This window comes from Aulonocara sp. 'chitande type north' Nkhata Bay, linkage group LG19, assembly GCF_057382095.1.
Source record: "Aulonocara sp. 'chitande type north' Nkhata Bay isolate Kocher_YH1m ecotype deep benthic linkage group LG19, A_spYH_male_GT1.1, whole genome shotgun sequence".
Lineage (NCBI taxonomy): Eukaryota > Metazoa > Chordata > Actinopteri > Cichliformes > Cichlidae > Aulonocara > Aulonocara sp. 'chitande type north' Nkhata Bay.
Window position 1 is genome coordinate 24,650,783 of NC_141362.1, and position 15,026 is coordinate 24,665,808.

General features: G+C 37.3%; 1 protein-coding gene across 2 annotated transcripts in view; it reads left to right on the forward strand.

Moving 5' to 3' along the window:
• Positions 1–11,701, forward strand: part of stxbp6 (syntaxin binding protein 6 (amisyn)) — a 67,011-nt gene extending 55,310 nt beyond the window's left edge. Inside the window, exons 6-7 of one of the 2 annotated variants that reach the window (XM_086274847.1) lie at positions 8,478–8,635; positions 9,907–11,701. In XM_086274847.1, coding sequence (XP_086130973.1) covers positions 8,478–8,635; positions 9,907–9,930 — 182 coding nt within the window. In that variant the 3' untranslated portion in view covers positions 9,931–11,701. The remainder of the gene's footprint in view (positions 1–8,477; positions 8,636–9,906) is intronic. The other variant, XM_086274844.1, reaches the window with a different exon arrangement.
• The last annotated feature ends 3,325 nt before the right edge of the window (positions 11,702–15,026 follow it).

The window sequence follows — 15,026 nt, forward strand, 5'->3', positions numbered from 1 at the left end:
AAAGGCTCCTGTTGGTCTCCTTGGTCTCATGTCGACACAATAGGAGTGTGTTTTCATTTTCTTGCTAATAACTGAACAAATGGGCACAAATTGAAGTAAAAGCCAGCAACGCAGTCTCTTAGTAAGGTGCTGCACCACTAGATGAGTAAAGTGATTCAGCATGTTTTTACAAGTCTTACAATTCTGTCCAATTTTTTTGTAATGGTGGAGATACAATTTAAGGCTTGTGGTTTTAATTTACCATATGTACAGTGTAAGTATTGATTAATGTGATAGAAAACATTTTCATGCTCATTAAACCGCACAGTTTTACATTTAAAAACACAAAAAAACACACCCAGTCAGGAAAGAGATGTGTTGATTTGCAAAAACTATTCCCTCCTAGGGGAGGGTTATTGGAAGTTGGGCCTAACCACGCCAGCAAATTGCTTCTTAAAGCACAGCAGTGCTACTAAATTAACTCAAGAGTCAAGGATTCAGTTTTTTCTGTAATTTATCATCCCTCTGCTGTAGTTACACTTTGAAATCTGACCACAATAAATTGTTCATTCAGACAGGAATGAACAAACTTGTAACTCGTACTTGCTATTTTTTTCCCTGAAAGCCGTACAGAGAGCCATGTTTTATACATTTCAAGTGAGTACAAGGACATTGCTTTCAGTGGCATGTGTCCCTGTATGGAGATGTACATTGCTGGAAGGGATTTTGAGTTTATATCCAAAGGTTATATGAGTTATGTTCGCTGTCCTTGGCCCCTCTAACAAACTGTGTACATGGTCACTAATGAAATCTGTGCAGAGGTGCAGTATGTGTATTTAAAAAATCATTACAAAATGTTGGCTTTTTAAAATTTGTTTGAAATTGTTTTTCTTTGAAACAGGGCTCACTGATGAGGTGATATACTTGAACAGCATATAGAAAACATGAGCTTTTGGAAGTTGAACAAAATATTAACATTTTTTATGAAAAAAGAAAGCAGACCCCCTGGCCTCAGCCCCTTTACCAGAAAACGCCTTGCAGGTGTTATTGCCTGCAAGGTGTTTTCTGGTAAAGGGGTTCTTTAACTTTCAATTGATAAAACTTTGATAGTGCTGATAATGAAATGTTTGAAGCGTTCCTTGCATACACTGCCCACAACATTGCAGTCTGAGCATTTGTGTAAGCCATTCTATAACACATTTCATCTTTTCATAGTCTTAATGATGTATTAATAACTCACTGCCATAATTTGATTCAGTGAAGTAATCCCAAACCCTGATACTTGAGTTGGTATGAGGTTCTGCTGAAAAGTTGTCTTTGGTCAGCTCCAAGCTGTGACCAGTATATTTAAATTAAAGGTCCTTGCCTGCACTTGTAATTTTATTCAGACTTTCGTTTTAGACTACAAAGACTTTTCCCTTGCAGATCTCGTAATGAAATTTGGGAGTTCTTTAGAGACAAGTAGTCTGTTTTTTGGCATACACAGCCCCTTTTTGCCTTAGAGATTCCTTTAGATCACAGTATGATGACACCAGTCACGTTGGTAGCAAAGATAACAGCACACTCTGGATGTCAAAGGTTGAAATAAGACATGTTCCCTAGGTTGGTCCCTATTGAGATACTAATCTTTTGCCCTTAATCTTAAAACCCTTGGATTGAAGGATTTGGTTGTGATAAATGGCAGTGGTTTCGTCAATTTTCCCGTTTGTTTGTTTTTTGTAATCACTTAAATGATAAAAATGTAAAATCTCAGATTACAGTGTTTTGTTGGAGAATGTCAGAAAAGCCAACAGTTTTCATATGATGTATTTCTTTTCTTCAAGAGTGTAAATAACAATCTGGGGTTCAAAGGTAGCACAATGACAAAGTGCTTCTTCCCTAATTGTTTCCTCAGTATAGTCTCCACTCCTGTGAAGCATATTACAAATTAGCATTTAAGCTTAGTAAAGACTGTAATCATGGAAATTATGGCTGGTAATGCATTGTGTGATGCTAACATTAATCTGCTGATTAATGCTGCTGCGAGTAGGCAGTTCATGAATACCTAGTAGCTATTTTTCTGTCAGTGCTGGCGCAGCTCTGTGTTACATTTAGGATTTAGTACTTTGCTGAAGACTTTTTAAACAGCTTAACTGTGACTAACCTAAAGGCCAACTGTTCAAAGGTCTGTCCTTTGCCTTCATGAAAACAAGTTGTGGCATCATTCAGGGTTCACGTCCCAGAATTAATGCACACATCTGTAGGATGCATACATCAGAGGTGGGACCAAGTCATTGTTTTGCAAGTCTCGAGTAAGTCTCAAGTCTTTATCCTCAAGTCTCAAGTCAAGTCTCAAGTAATGTCAGGCAAGTCAGAGTCGAGTCTCAAGTCACTGGTGTAAAAGTCCAAGTAAAGTCACAAGTCTGAAATTTTGAATTTCAAGTCCTTTCGAGTCTTTAAAAAAAAAAATGAAAAAATAATGTTGCAGTTATGCTAAATGTAAATATTAGACCATGTAATTTTTAAATCTGTGTTTTTCTCAACAAATGACAAAATAGTGAACTTAGAAAATATACACAAATTGTGAAATTGCACCTCTTTAAAATGCAGCTCAATTAAACCTAGCTCCAAGAATAATTTTCACCGACAGTTCTGAGATAAGCCGCATGTTATTCTTGGATGCGGTTGTAGGACCGGCTTTAAAATCGCATGACAAAAATATCATACACATTAAAAAAAACTGCATCACCAACGTAGCCTGGACAACATTTGCTAGTTGGATGAAGTCAGCTATCTCATCTTAGCATATTTATATGCATATTTATAATTATACGGTTCTTGGAGTGAGTGCATACACTCATGAAGTTTAGTAACTTCAGGTCACTGCAACAAGCCCAGGTACAGTTTACCGACGGATGGGTGCAGGACCTTGAAATGCACCGTGTAGAACGAAAGACCATCGTACGTATCATAAGTTTACCAGTCTCACAAATCGTCTTCATAAATACACATTCGTTAACCGTTTATTAATAGGACCTTTGAGCTCAACAATAATTAATTAGTAGTGGAAATAATTTCTGGTAGCATCACAGAAATGTAGCAGTGACAATAATACTGTATGCTGTAATCGTACTGGGCAATTAGTGATACAAAAAACCTGTTTTATCCTGTGAATAAAAGTATATGTTTTTGTCAATGTACCATAATAACAGAAGCGAAACGCAATATTGTGTCAGGACAATTTACTATTTATGCACAATAAATAAAGGAGCATAGCGCGACAATTTCTGTTCAGCGCCAGACTTGCTTGTAACCTATATCACCAATTATGTTATGAAAATGACGCATTAACTACAACAGCAGACTGACCTTCGTGTAAATGCTTGGAGCAGACTAACCTGTGAGCTGGAGTGTTCTGGGACGTTATATTTGGTCTTTGAATGGCTGCAATCCAGGCCACCCGTCGCCTCTTTGTTACTTCGGAAACATGGCTCGAACAATTTCTCTTCAACGACGTAATCCGATAACAACCGATCTCTTTACCCGTCGGCTTCCCGTGGCTGTCATGCGACCGGCTATTGCAGTTAATAATACAACGGCTTCTTGACATTTTTGTGTTTCTTTTTATCGCTGTATAACTGATTTTAATTGAAAGCCTGCGTGCGCTAGTACCTCTTGCCACGAGTTCCCAGAATCCTTTGCGGTTCTACCCGTGAATGACGTCACATTTTCAATCTCTATATAATATGCATGTTAAATTTTATATTTGGGGTGAAATATCAAGTCTTTTCAAGTAAACCGGTTCAAGTCCAATTCAAGTCCCAGGTCATTGGTGTAAAAGTCCAAGTCAAGTCACAAGTCTTACAACATTTTTTCAAGTCAAGTCTAAAGTCATAAAATTAATGACTCGAGTCTGACTCGAGTCCAAGTCATGTGACTCGAGTCCACACCTCTGGCATACATACTGGTAATAAGATCATTTTTTAAACTCATGGACTTGAAAATTAGGAGAACGTAATTGAGTTTACGTAGGTTGAAATAAATATTGTGTGACTCTAAACAACTTAAGGTTCTGAATTCTGGAGAATAAATAAAAAGCAGAAAATTTTGGAACTTGAAATAAAGTGATGTTATTTGATATGCAGGGTATCCAGTATGTATTTTATTGTAAGTAAGTGCTGCCTGAGGTGGGTGGGAAGTCGGGTACAGATACTTAAAGGAGCTGGAGGGAGTGAGTATGCTTGATTAAATGGAGATTTGGGGGTGAAAATTTAATAGAAGAAAGTAATTTGACCATGGGGAAAAGGTGCAGGATGAATGTGTGGAACAGTGATTGGATTAAAAAAGAAACTGGATAACTGGCTATAGAGAAATAATAAGTGTACATCTGGAGCCAAGGGGATGTGCCCTTCTTGTTTGAACCTCAGCTATATTTTCATTATGTTGCGGTGGGTAATGTCAAGATTTGCATTAATTAAACTGCAGCGGGGGGGGGGGGGGGGGGGGGTTGGTTATCTTGGAGTAGGAGCAGCATAGCTGTGCCTTTAGGCTCCTAGGAAGTCTGTTTTATGATTTTAATCCATCATTTTGTACATCATTCTTTTGTGTAAATCATTTGGTATGAGGGCTTTACCTGCCATGCTCATTTTCTACACAACAAATGTAACCTTTGGGGAAAACATTGACAGGTATTAAGACATTGTTTGACTGATCCACATATAGAAGAATGTAAAGTATTTAATTTTTGGAGCATTTTTCTATTTCTTGGAAGCTTTACTTACTCTGTTTAAAGCTTCTTTTGGCCTTTATAATGTATTTAGCTCTTTGATTTAGTTCTCTCCACTGGTACACACACACACACACACACACACACACACACACACACACACACACACACATCCGCAATACTCTTTTTAATCCAAAAAAATAAATTGAAAGGTGTCCTTTTATCACAAAAACATTAAAATTGTTAATACATTCAGTTTAAGATAAACTATTATCAGAAAATTGCAGTTACAATAGAAAAATGCATTTTATACTCATAGCATCCTTCACACACATCCTTGTTTACCTTGTTTTACCTTTTTGCTTTAATTTTTAAAAACAGGAGTATAGGATAATATTGGTATCGGAGTTAGTTTTTTGTATTATCAAAATGGTTGTATTTGTATTTTTTAGTTGTTCTCATTTTTTTCTCAGTCTAATTCCAGGTACTTTCTACAAAGGGTTTGCTCATTTCAGTTTGAAGATGTTTCACCTTAGTTTAGTTTCAGTGCTACTTTGAATGTTTTGTGGTATTTTTAGATTTGGGCAAATTTAAGAAGTTTAGAATGAATGCTGTATTACAATACAAATGTAAAACATTTTGAAGATTCAGTCATGAACATCCCTAATGCCAAGGATCTTCTTCAAGCAGGTGTGATGCAAACATGACCAAATTAACAGAGTAAAACTGAAGGTATTTGCTGTTTTTATTCTTATTTTAATGTTGTGAGTACACAGTATTGTTTAAGTTTTTGTTAATCTGCTTTTTACTTTTCTTTGAATTAGTGAAAAAAATTTTTCACATATTACTTTGTTTTGGTAATTGTGATTAACACAATAGAAAAATGCAAAGAAGCTCTATGCAAGATGAAAATGGGCTATTCTGTACTTCAGAGTCAAAATGCTGGTGATAGAGGTGAAACTGAGCATTAAGCATTGGCTGCACTTACCAACATCCTTGACAGTACATTTTATATTTGCATGAATAACACCAGCCTCATTCATAATATCTCATTGGAGCTGTTATGCGCACGCTAATGCGTAACAAATGACTGCAAAACATTCTCTCCCCTAAATCACCCGCACACACATTGTACCCTACAGCTTTATTCTAACAGACTGACAGCCTGAAATATTAAAAGCACTCCAGCATGGATCTTTTGTGTCCAATCTTATCAATCCCATGTATTGTAATAGTAAATGTGACTTGGCTGTCAGCATCTTGTGAAGTGTATCTGACATGCTCTTGTTGATAACTATCAGGTTATTTTCTTTGCCTCACAGCAGCGCAGGCTGTAATCTGCTGCTTACAGACAAAGTGGAAAAGGAAGGGTTGACTTTGAATTATCCCACCACCCCACACCCCACTTCCTTGTTATGTTTGCCTTTGCTTGTAGTTTTTATTTTTCTAGAATATTTTGCCAGCAAACAGCTTGCCTTTTTTAGCCTCCATTGTTTGAGAAACCCTGGCTGATCATGTTGATTTCTGTGAGTAAAATAACCAAATGCCTTTGACATTGTCGAGACAGGCGCGTCATGGGTTTAGCAGATTCAGCGCTGTCACAGATTGACAAATCTTTACAAAAAGCTCCTCTTTAAGATTTACTAGTGCGACATCAGTGTCATAATAGGAGATACTTTAAACTTCAGCTTGAATTAAAACCCATATAAGTTATCTTTTTTGATAACAGTGGCTGATCAGCTTCCACTTCAAGTGCAGACACTAGGCTCAGAGCAGCACAACGATGGCACCACATAACATAATCTACTCCTACACATTTCATTTGGCTTCTGATACTGCACCTCCTATCAAAAACCAACCAGAATGTCTCCACCCTGTCTTTTATCTGAGTACTTTCTACAGCCTGTGTTGCAGCCTGCAACACATCTCTGGGAACAGAGGGAAAAAAAGGGACGTGATATTGGTGGGGAGACAAATAAATAGATATATTTATTGAGTCTGCATGGTGTTGGGTGGTTTCGAGTGTTGGGGTTATATTGAGGATGAAGGGAGTATTAGTCCCAGGGCTTCCCTGGAGGAGGAGAGGATTAAGAAGAATCTGTCTGAAGGTGAAAAGGTCTCATCCTTTCTAGTGAAGAGAATATATTTCCTAGGAGAAAGTATATTTTCAGCAAAGTGTTTTTTTAACTTAAAAAAAAAAAAGGAAATCAAATGGGGAGTGCATGATAATGACAAAGTGTAGAAATGCACTCTGGCAGTGGACAGAATTTAAAATGTAGACATTATACTAAATAGAAAAAGAAGAGGTATGCGGCTCTTTTCTTCCAAGGTCCAGATGTGTTTGCCACATTGACTGTGCTTCATTTACTGTAATTTAAAGAAAATTGAAGGGAAAACTTGTGTGTGTTTCCATTTCATTTAGTGTGCACACGAATGGGTGTAAACATCTATACTCACATCCATCTGTGTGCTGCAGTACTGATACATCTCTACATAAATTGCTTTGACTGTCAAGTTAACTTCTTTTGAAGGAGCACCAGCTGGCCTCACTGTCTGCTTTTGGGCTCTCATATAATCACTGAAGTAGGTGACTACCTGCCTTGATGCCAGAGGATGTACACTACCTATATTGCACTTTCCTGTGAAAAAGATAGAATCAGGCTTATCAGAGCCTAATTACATTCAGTACTTCCAAGCTTTACTCTGTGCTGTTGGCTCAACCTGATTATATGCATATTTTTTAATATTATATATTATCATTTTATATCTGTTTTTAATTAAGTTCACTCACCTGACCTTTTTGATGGTTGCTAACAGATCAATGCCCAAAAAAGACAGAATGATCCAAAGTTGTGTTATATGTTATGCTACAGTAAAGCTGCCTTTATTGTCGTTTCCTATTTTCTTATTGTTCAATGATGTTTGGTAGTGGACTGTCTCACCACAGAGTGGAAAGTTCCATTTTAACTCCAGGAGAATTGGGACAAAGCAGTATGAGGTGAAAATGTTAAAAAAAAAGTGCAGACATTTCCCTTAAATTACATCAGTATAAAATGACAAATTATATAGCAGTGCAACTGTTCCACAAAAAGAAAACAGCAGGAAGATTGCTGTTCCCAGTCTAGTTGTTATAGTAGTGCATAATGGCAGCACTCCCAATGTGTGGTAGATTAATGTCTTGTCAGAGGAAACATCCGCAGGGCTGCCACAGCTATCTGAAGATGTGCTCTGTGTCTTATATCCACTACGGGTCTCCGGGGTAGCCCATGCCACCGAGCACATATCTGTTCGTTATTATATTGTAGTTTAGGGGGGGAAAAAAAGGCAGCGCAATCACAAAGCTGTCCACGAAAGTTTCAAATTGAAGAAAAGTAGTGCTGAATGTCCCCAAGAATAACCCGCTTTCCTGAAGGAAACATTACATTCGGAGTTACTTGTGTTGCAGTTGCATTCTTTCAAGTTGGGGAAAGGTTAATTTCCCTTGATCCTACCTTGAAGTAAATCAGCTTTGAAGAAAATTCATTAGGCACCTTCCCACACTGCACCTGTTTGAAGCCATTTTGTTTTTCATGGTTTTGTCTTCCACAATTAACACTGAGGCTTAGGGTCACTGATTGCACAGCCCTGAGCTGATGTCGCCAGTTCTTTCATGACAGCTAATCTGTTTACATTATTTTTTCTTCTCTTTTCCCCTTGTCTTTTCACTCCTTTTTTGTTGTTGTTGCATTTGCTTGTCTTTTTCCTCCCTTGCCTACGTCTTGGCTTGCTTCTTCTCTCCTACCCTTATCTGCAGGTAACAGTATACTACACTCAGCTGCAGACAGTGTGACGAGTGCTGTACAGAAGGCCAGCCAGGCTCTGAACGAGCGTGGTGAGCGATTAGGCCGGGCTGAGGAGAGGACTGCAGACATGATGAACAGTGCTGAACAGTTTGCTGTCACTGCACACAAGGTGAGTCCATTTGTTACTAAGATGCATTACAATATGTAACCGCAAGGTGGGATTACTATTTTAATGTAGTACGCTGGAATTCTGACTTTGAGATGTTGCAGAATTACCAGTCATTATTGATGAAGATGAAACCTTTTCCAAAACCTGAGCATGTCTGCTCTGTGAAGATAATCATTTTTTCCCCCCTTCACTGACTCCATTTCATAGTTCTCTATAGGGTGTTCCCTCACTCTGCCTCAATCCCACATCTCTTCGTCGTCAGGAAAACTAATTGCATGCTGTTTAATGAGGCTATTAGTGCATGATCTTTTATTTTTATTACTTCAAAACAAGAGCAAATATTGTATTGCTTTGTAACGAGCACACCTGATTGTGATCATCATATATCTAACAACATCGTAAATCAGACGCCTCGGGTTTGCAGCTTGCTGTTCAACAACACCATTCACTGACAGGCATATGATTTCTGGCCATAGTGGGATATCATTGACTTTAATAGTAAAGCCATCTGCTACCTTTTGAAGTTGAATGATGCATTGCGCCTTGTAAGCCACGGTGAGATAATTGAAAGACATTTGAAGAGTATTGCATGGCCCTCTCACAGCTAAAAGACGTGTTTCCCTGCTGTGAGAAATTACAAAAACTGTAATAACCACAGGGGAAAAGCAGGGAAATAGCTTTGGTGGTTTTAGAGCATGACTGCACAACCCCCACGAAGAATTTTTCATTTTTGTTTCCCATTTCACTTGATGCCATGAGCATCGAGTAAAATGTGTTATGAAATATGTTTGAAATATGACATGTTTCAAACTTGTCATTTGTCTTGCACGTTATCAAGATTCATGCCGTTGCCTGCCTGAAATCCTCAGTTGAAAGCGCTTTGGTAACCTTAGAGACGGATAAAAAGTCTTGTCTTATTCTGTTTGAGGATGACTTTGAGAATGGATTGGCTGGCTGGAATGTGAAGGATTTGGGTTTTTTCTTCCTACATTTTAACATTAAGCATCTGTACTGCTGCGAGTAGGTCACCTTGACTCTTCGTCTGAGTCCACTTCTGCAATCCCTTGTTGACAGCTACATAGCTGCACTCTTCAGCTTTAATCCGAACCCCTCATTTTTGTGTGCTACTTTACTGCCCCCACTTGATGGATGTGTAGAATTCTCCTCATTATTTAGCACCAACCTGTAGTCTTTCTGTGTGTGCGTCTTCCACACTTTTCTTGCATTCTCTCACTTTATTGTCTTTCAACCCTACCCAAATGTTTCTACAGCTTGCCATGAAGCACAAGTGTTAGACCACTGCCAAAACCAACTGGGCTAAGGGAGGGTCAGCAATCGCCAGTTGCTGTACAGGAGAAGGATTCCAGATTTTATTCTTTGTAAAAGTTTCAATATGATTAAAATTTGTTAACAATGTTAACATTTTAATGTTTTGGGTTACTGTACTCCGGTGCTTCTCGTTCCTAAAGACGGATCGTGCAGGGGACCGAAGAGAGGTAAACAAAACTGCTTGACACTGTCAACTGAATGTTTCATGCTTCTGTTTGCCAAAAAAAAGTTACAAGCCACAGCTATGACTCTACTTGATAATGACAGTCACTCAAGACACTTCCTCTTTTCGTTCGCTCACACACAAATGAGAGCGTACACGTGTTGCCAAATCATCATCGGCAATTACTCCCTCCTAAGGAACAGCTTGGCTCCCATTTATACTGGTTATTTATGAGAGCTGCGGTAATTATGAAGTCTTAATTTATGAGTGAGGGCGCCCTCTGATTGCTCGGCTTTGGATTGGCTGCCAGTATATTACATATAAATAAGACACATATGTAAAAATAGCCTAGATTTGATGCCTAAGTTGTATTTTAATAGATATTTGTGGGAGTGGGAAGTCGAATGAAAGGGATGATCACATTTCTGTTTGACATTTAATGTTTCCTTTTCTGCTCTGATTTCTGGACATTAAACTCGGACCATAATTTCAAAATCTATCAAAACAGTATTAGTTAAAAAAATTTAAGATATGATTTCATAAACTGCTGATGAGACTGAGTGATGAGTGGTTTGGGTGACAAGATATAAAAATGTTGAAATATTTTTCCCTCTTGTTATGTGTCCGTCATTGAAAAACAACCTAAACTACATGGAATAGATTTTGGGAAGTGTACTTGAAGATTTCATTTAAAGAATAAGCTTTTAAAGTATATGAATTACTCTGTCTAATACTTTATGTTAACAGGGGTAATTCAGTAAGCCAGCTTCTGCACTGTAAAAAGCAACATGTAATTCTTCTTCTACTATTATCTCGGTGTCTGTAGAGCTAATTTGTCCCTGAACATGGGGATGCTTTGAAACTGATCCTGGCTGTATTTCAACTCTAAACTCTTCAGTAGTCATACCTTGTGCTTATTGTGTAACTTGGGTTGGTCATTATAATATGTATGCTGATAAAGGAGAAAATGTCTTCAATAACAGCAGTGGCGTGTGGTAGTTTTCTTCTTTTAGTTTTTTCTTTTTCGTTTGTTTCTTTTTTTGTTGTTGTTGTTCAATCCGCTCACTGTTCGTAACGTTGGCTTCTTTGATGGCAGGACACCGCCCTCACGCTTGAGATGTATTTGATTCTTTTATATTTTCAGTTTTGTAATTCATGATGTTACAATGCACTGACGAACCTTATCTTGCAGAACACAGAGTTCACTAATGAAATGTTCCGGTTGCCTAACACTTGTGTGATTTTATTCCTCTAACACTTTTGATGTTACTTGTTTTAATAAAAAAATAGATATAAAGACAAATTTATATTATTCTGTGTCCTTTTTACAGCCAACTCGAGCAGTTCAGTCAAACAGTGGAATCAAAGTCCATGATTTTATGGACTGCTGTTTACCGTTTTGGATTTAGCTCACATTGTTGTTTCCGGCTTATAAACAGAACACTGCTACAAAGTTTAGTGTCTCAGAGGTCTTTATGCCATTTTCGCTGATGTTCACAGTTCCACCTCATCTTTCATCATCTATAATACTGTAAGATATGAAATAAAGTCCACTCCACAATCACAGTAAAATGCTTCCTTTTTTCCTTTTGTGGCCTCTTTTTATGTCTCTCACCTCAGTCTGCTGAGGTTAAACTCCAAACCCTATAAGCACATTGCAAGCACTGAAGAAAAAAAATGCATATTTTTATATTGTCTTTGCATTATATTTACTTAAATATAGACTTTAAGTCAAACTATTGCATTCTGTAACAACCCACCTCTTTGGAAACAGAGTTGTGTGGTTGTTTTGCTACACGTTCCCAATTAGGTAGCTTCCTTTGAAGGTGACTGAAGAAGATGTTTGTAGCTTTTATTACAACTGAATGAAATAATCTGTATTACAAGTCATGAGGAGGTATTTTAAAATTTTAAACAAATGCAGTGATGCTCCAAAAGTTTAAAATAATTGATTGGAGGTGAAGACGATGCTTCCGTGAGTAGGGAAACTTTTGGCATTCATTGGTGTTTGCCGTCACTTTAAAACTAATAAATATAATTTTTACATTTGATTCATTTCTCTTGTTTCAGTTGCAAAGGGTAAGTTGACCATAATGGCAGAAAGTCTAGACAGTCTAAGGCTGATAGAACTAATCTTTAAAATTCACTGACCCCAGTCTGGAACATGGGGTCAGAAAAATGTGATGGAAATAAATGCACCGCACTAATAAATACATCAGAGGATGTATTTAGACATTTTTCACTGCAGCCATTTTAACATAAAACAGTTGACATGGGTCTAATCAAGTGGTTTTCAAGCAAACTGCTAATAGTAAGTTTTTATAATTCTTATTTTAGCATTCTTAAGCATTACTGATGTTCTGTTTGGACTCTAAGGTCCCCCTATTGGAACTGCTAAGCATATTTTAATGACCTTTAAAAAATAAGTACATATATATTTTTTTCTTTGGGTGGCAGTTTGGGAATAAGTTTTGAGTTTTGGGAGGACATTTCCAGGATAAAACCATGAGGGAGATGAGAACTTCAGAAAGAAACATTCAGCTAAACAGGTGGAGGTGGTTCTCCGAAAAGGAAGAAAGGAATTACACTAGGCAGGTGGTGATGATGGATGTAAGGTAGGTGGATGTGGAATGGAAAGGGGAGAAAACAGGTGAACATGTGGGTAGAGAACAAATTAAAGGTACAGAAGCGATAGAGGTGGTGTGGAAAAAAATTTGGTGGGAGTAGAGGAAAGGATAGATAGATAGATAGATATATGCACAGCAGAAGGACAGATGACAGTTAGTGACAGAACAAATACCTGATCTATAGCTTTAGAGAGAGCAGTAAGTGTAAGACTCACTGAAATCTGTGCACAGGACTATTACTCACTCTGACAGCACTGTGCATCAGCCCAGATTTTTGTCTTGAAACCCACCATCTCTCCTCTCTCTCCCTCTGAGCTCTAGAAACAGTGAAGTTCTTGGAATTGTCTACTGTTTTAGCTAAGATTACAACCCGGTTCATTTGAATACTGTTTTGGATTCCATACTAATTGACAAAACATTAGGACCCTGTTACTTTTTCCACATGTTGTTTTTATATGTTGAAGTTTTATATCTACAAAATTGGCATTATGCTCTTTGAAAAAGAATTTTTTTTTTTAGTTCTTTTTACCTCTTTGTCAAATCCAGGAAAAAAAATCAAATACTTAGAAATTGTGAAGACATTTTACGTTTGATTAATACACCAAGCACAGCTGAATTTCCTCTGTACACCACTAGATGGTATGCCAGCCTTGTTGAAAAACATCAACTCTTATTGGTTAGCATTGGAAGGGGATCAGGTGGTGAGATGGAAGAAATGACTGAGACGTGTTCAGTATCTGTAAATGCTGGTTACTGACAAATCAGAGCAAATCACTAACCTGAAGATGGGTCGTGATTCATTTCCAGTAACAGATACATTATCAATGTAATTATGTAGGAGGTTTGTAGTGTAAAATATTGTCTTGCTTTTTTCTTTTATTAAAAAATATAATCCATATGCTGTTTTGTAATAACTGCTTATTACAAGCAGTAATAGAATAGAATAAACCTTTATTATCCCACGGATGAGAAATTTCAGTGTTACACAGCTCCTGTAGCAAGGGGAATACAAGATATACAAGGAAGACACAAAGTGGTCCTATACATAAGCAACTGAGGTTTGTATATACAGGTAACGATGTACAGAAATATGTATAGAAAAAACTGTACGGAGATACAGTATGTGTAAAATGTACAGTGAACAAACAAGCTGGTGAGTAAGATGACCAAAGGATGTTAAACTGTGTTATAATGGACTGTTAGCAATGGTAGAAGTATGCGTAGATGCTGCAGTGCCACGTTATAAAAAAATACCCCCTTGCAAAATTGTGTTTACAGCATAGGTGTAAAAGTATGAGTAACATTTATTTAATTTATTTGGTGTATTTCCTCAAATATAAAACCTCTGTGTGTATGTTACATGTTTAATATACATACATATAATGCTGAAGAGTTTAACTGAGGTCAGAGTGAACACATGTGCTACTTAGAAAGGCTGTAGACTCTTAAAAAATCCTAAATTTTCCTTATATATATTGTAGATGAAAGAAATCATAGAATTTATTTTAAAATATTAACTGAGACTCATCTCAGTTAACTTTTTTTTTTCACATGTAGTGAACACTGGTGTGCATGTAACACTTTAGTAATGTATTTCTTTAGTGATCTTGGCACAAGACGGGAGAGTTTGTGCAGTCAGGTGTCACCTTGAGAGCTGCATTGACATTCCTGTCAGCCAGGGAATTTGTGTCACTTCAGCAGAGCCTTGGTGGCTGTCTGACTCTTTAACTGGCTGGCCAACCACCCTCAGGGCAACTTCTTTTTAATCTGCCAACCACCCCATAGCCGCACTGGAGTAATTACAAGTTACACCCAGAGGTTAGAAGGATGAATGAATTGGGACTGCACCTCTACTTCTCATTATCGCATACAAATCTCTGCAACGATTCCTGAGTAGACCCATTAGCCAGGACAGGATTTTACCTCAAAGTTAAAGTTTAAAATTGACATTAACTGCAGCTTTAAGGTATTCAGGATAGTGAGATGCAAAGCCATGTGTCTGGAAAGGACTTTTACCAACTGAGTACACCAAAAGAAAAGTGCAATAAAAACTTTTGCATTGCTTTCCTGACCTAATTAGTATAATTAATATGAGTAATTAGTTTGTAATGTATTTTTGGTTATAGTTTACTTAACAGGATTAATAACAATAATCTACAGACTTTATCAGTATGTACGCAGATATAATGAAGAGTTCTAAATCCGTTATTACAAAATACAAAAATTAAGCACAGAAGTAGCATTAAACTAATGAGCTAATATTATTTGAAAC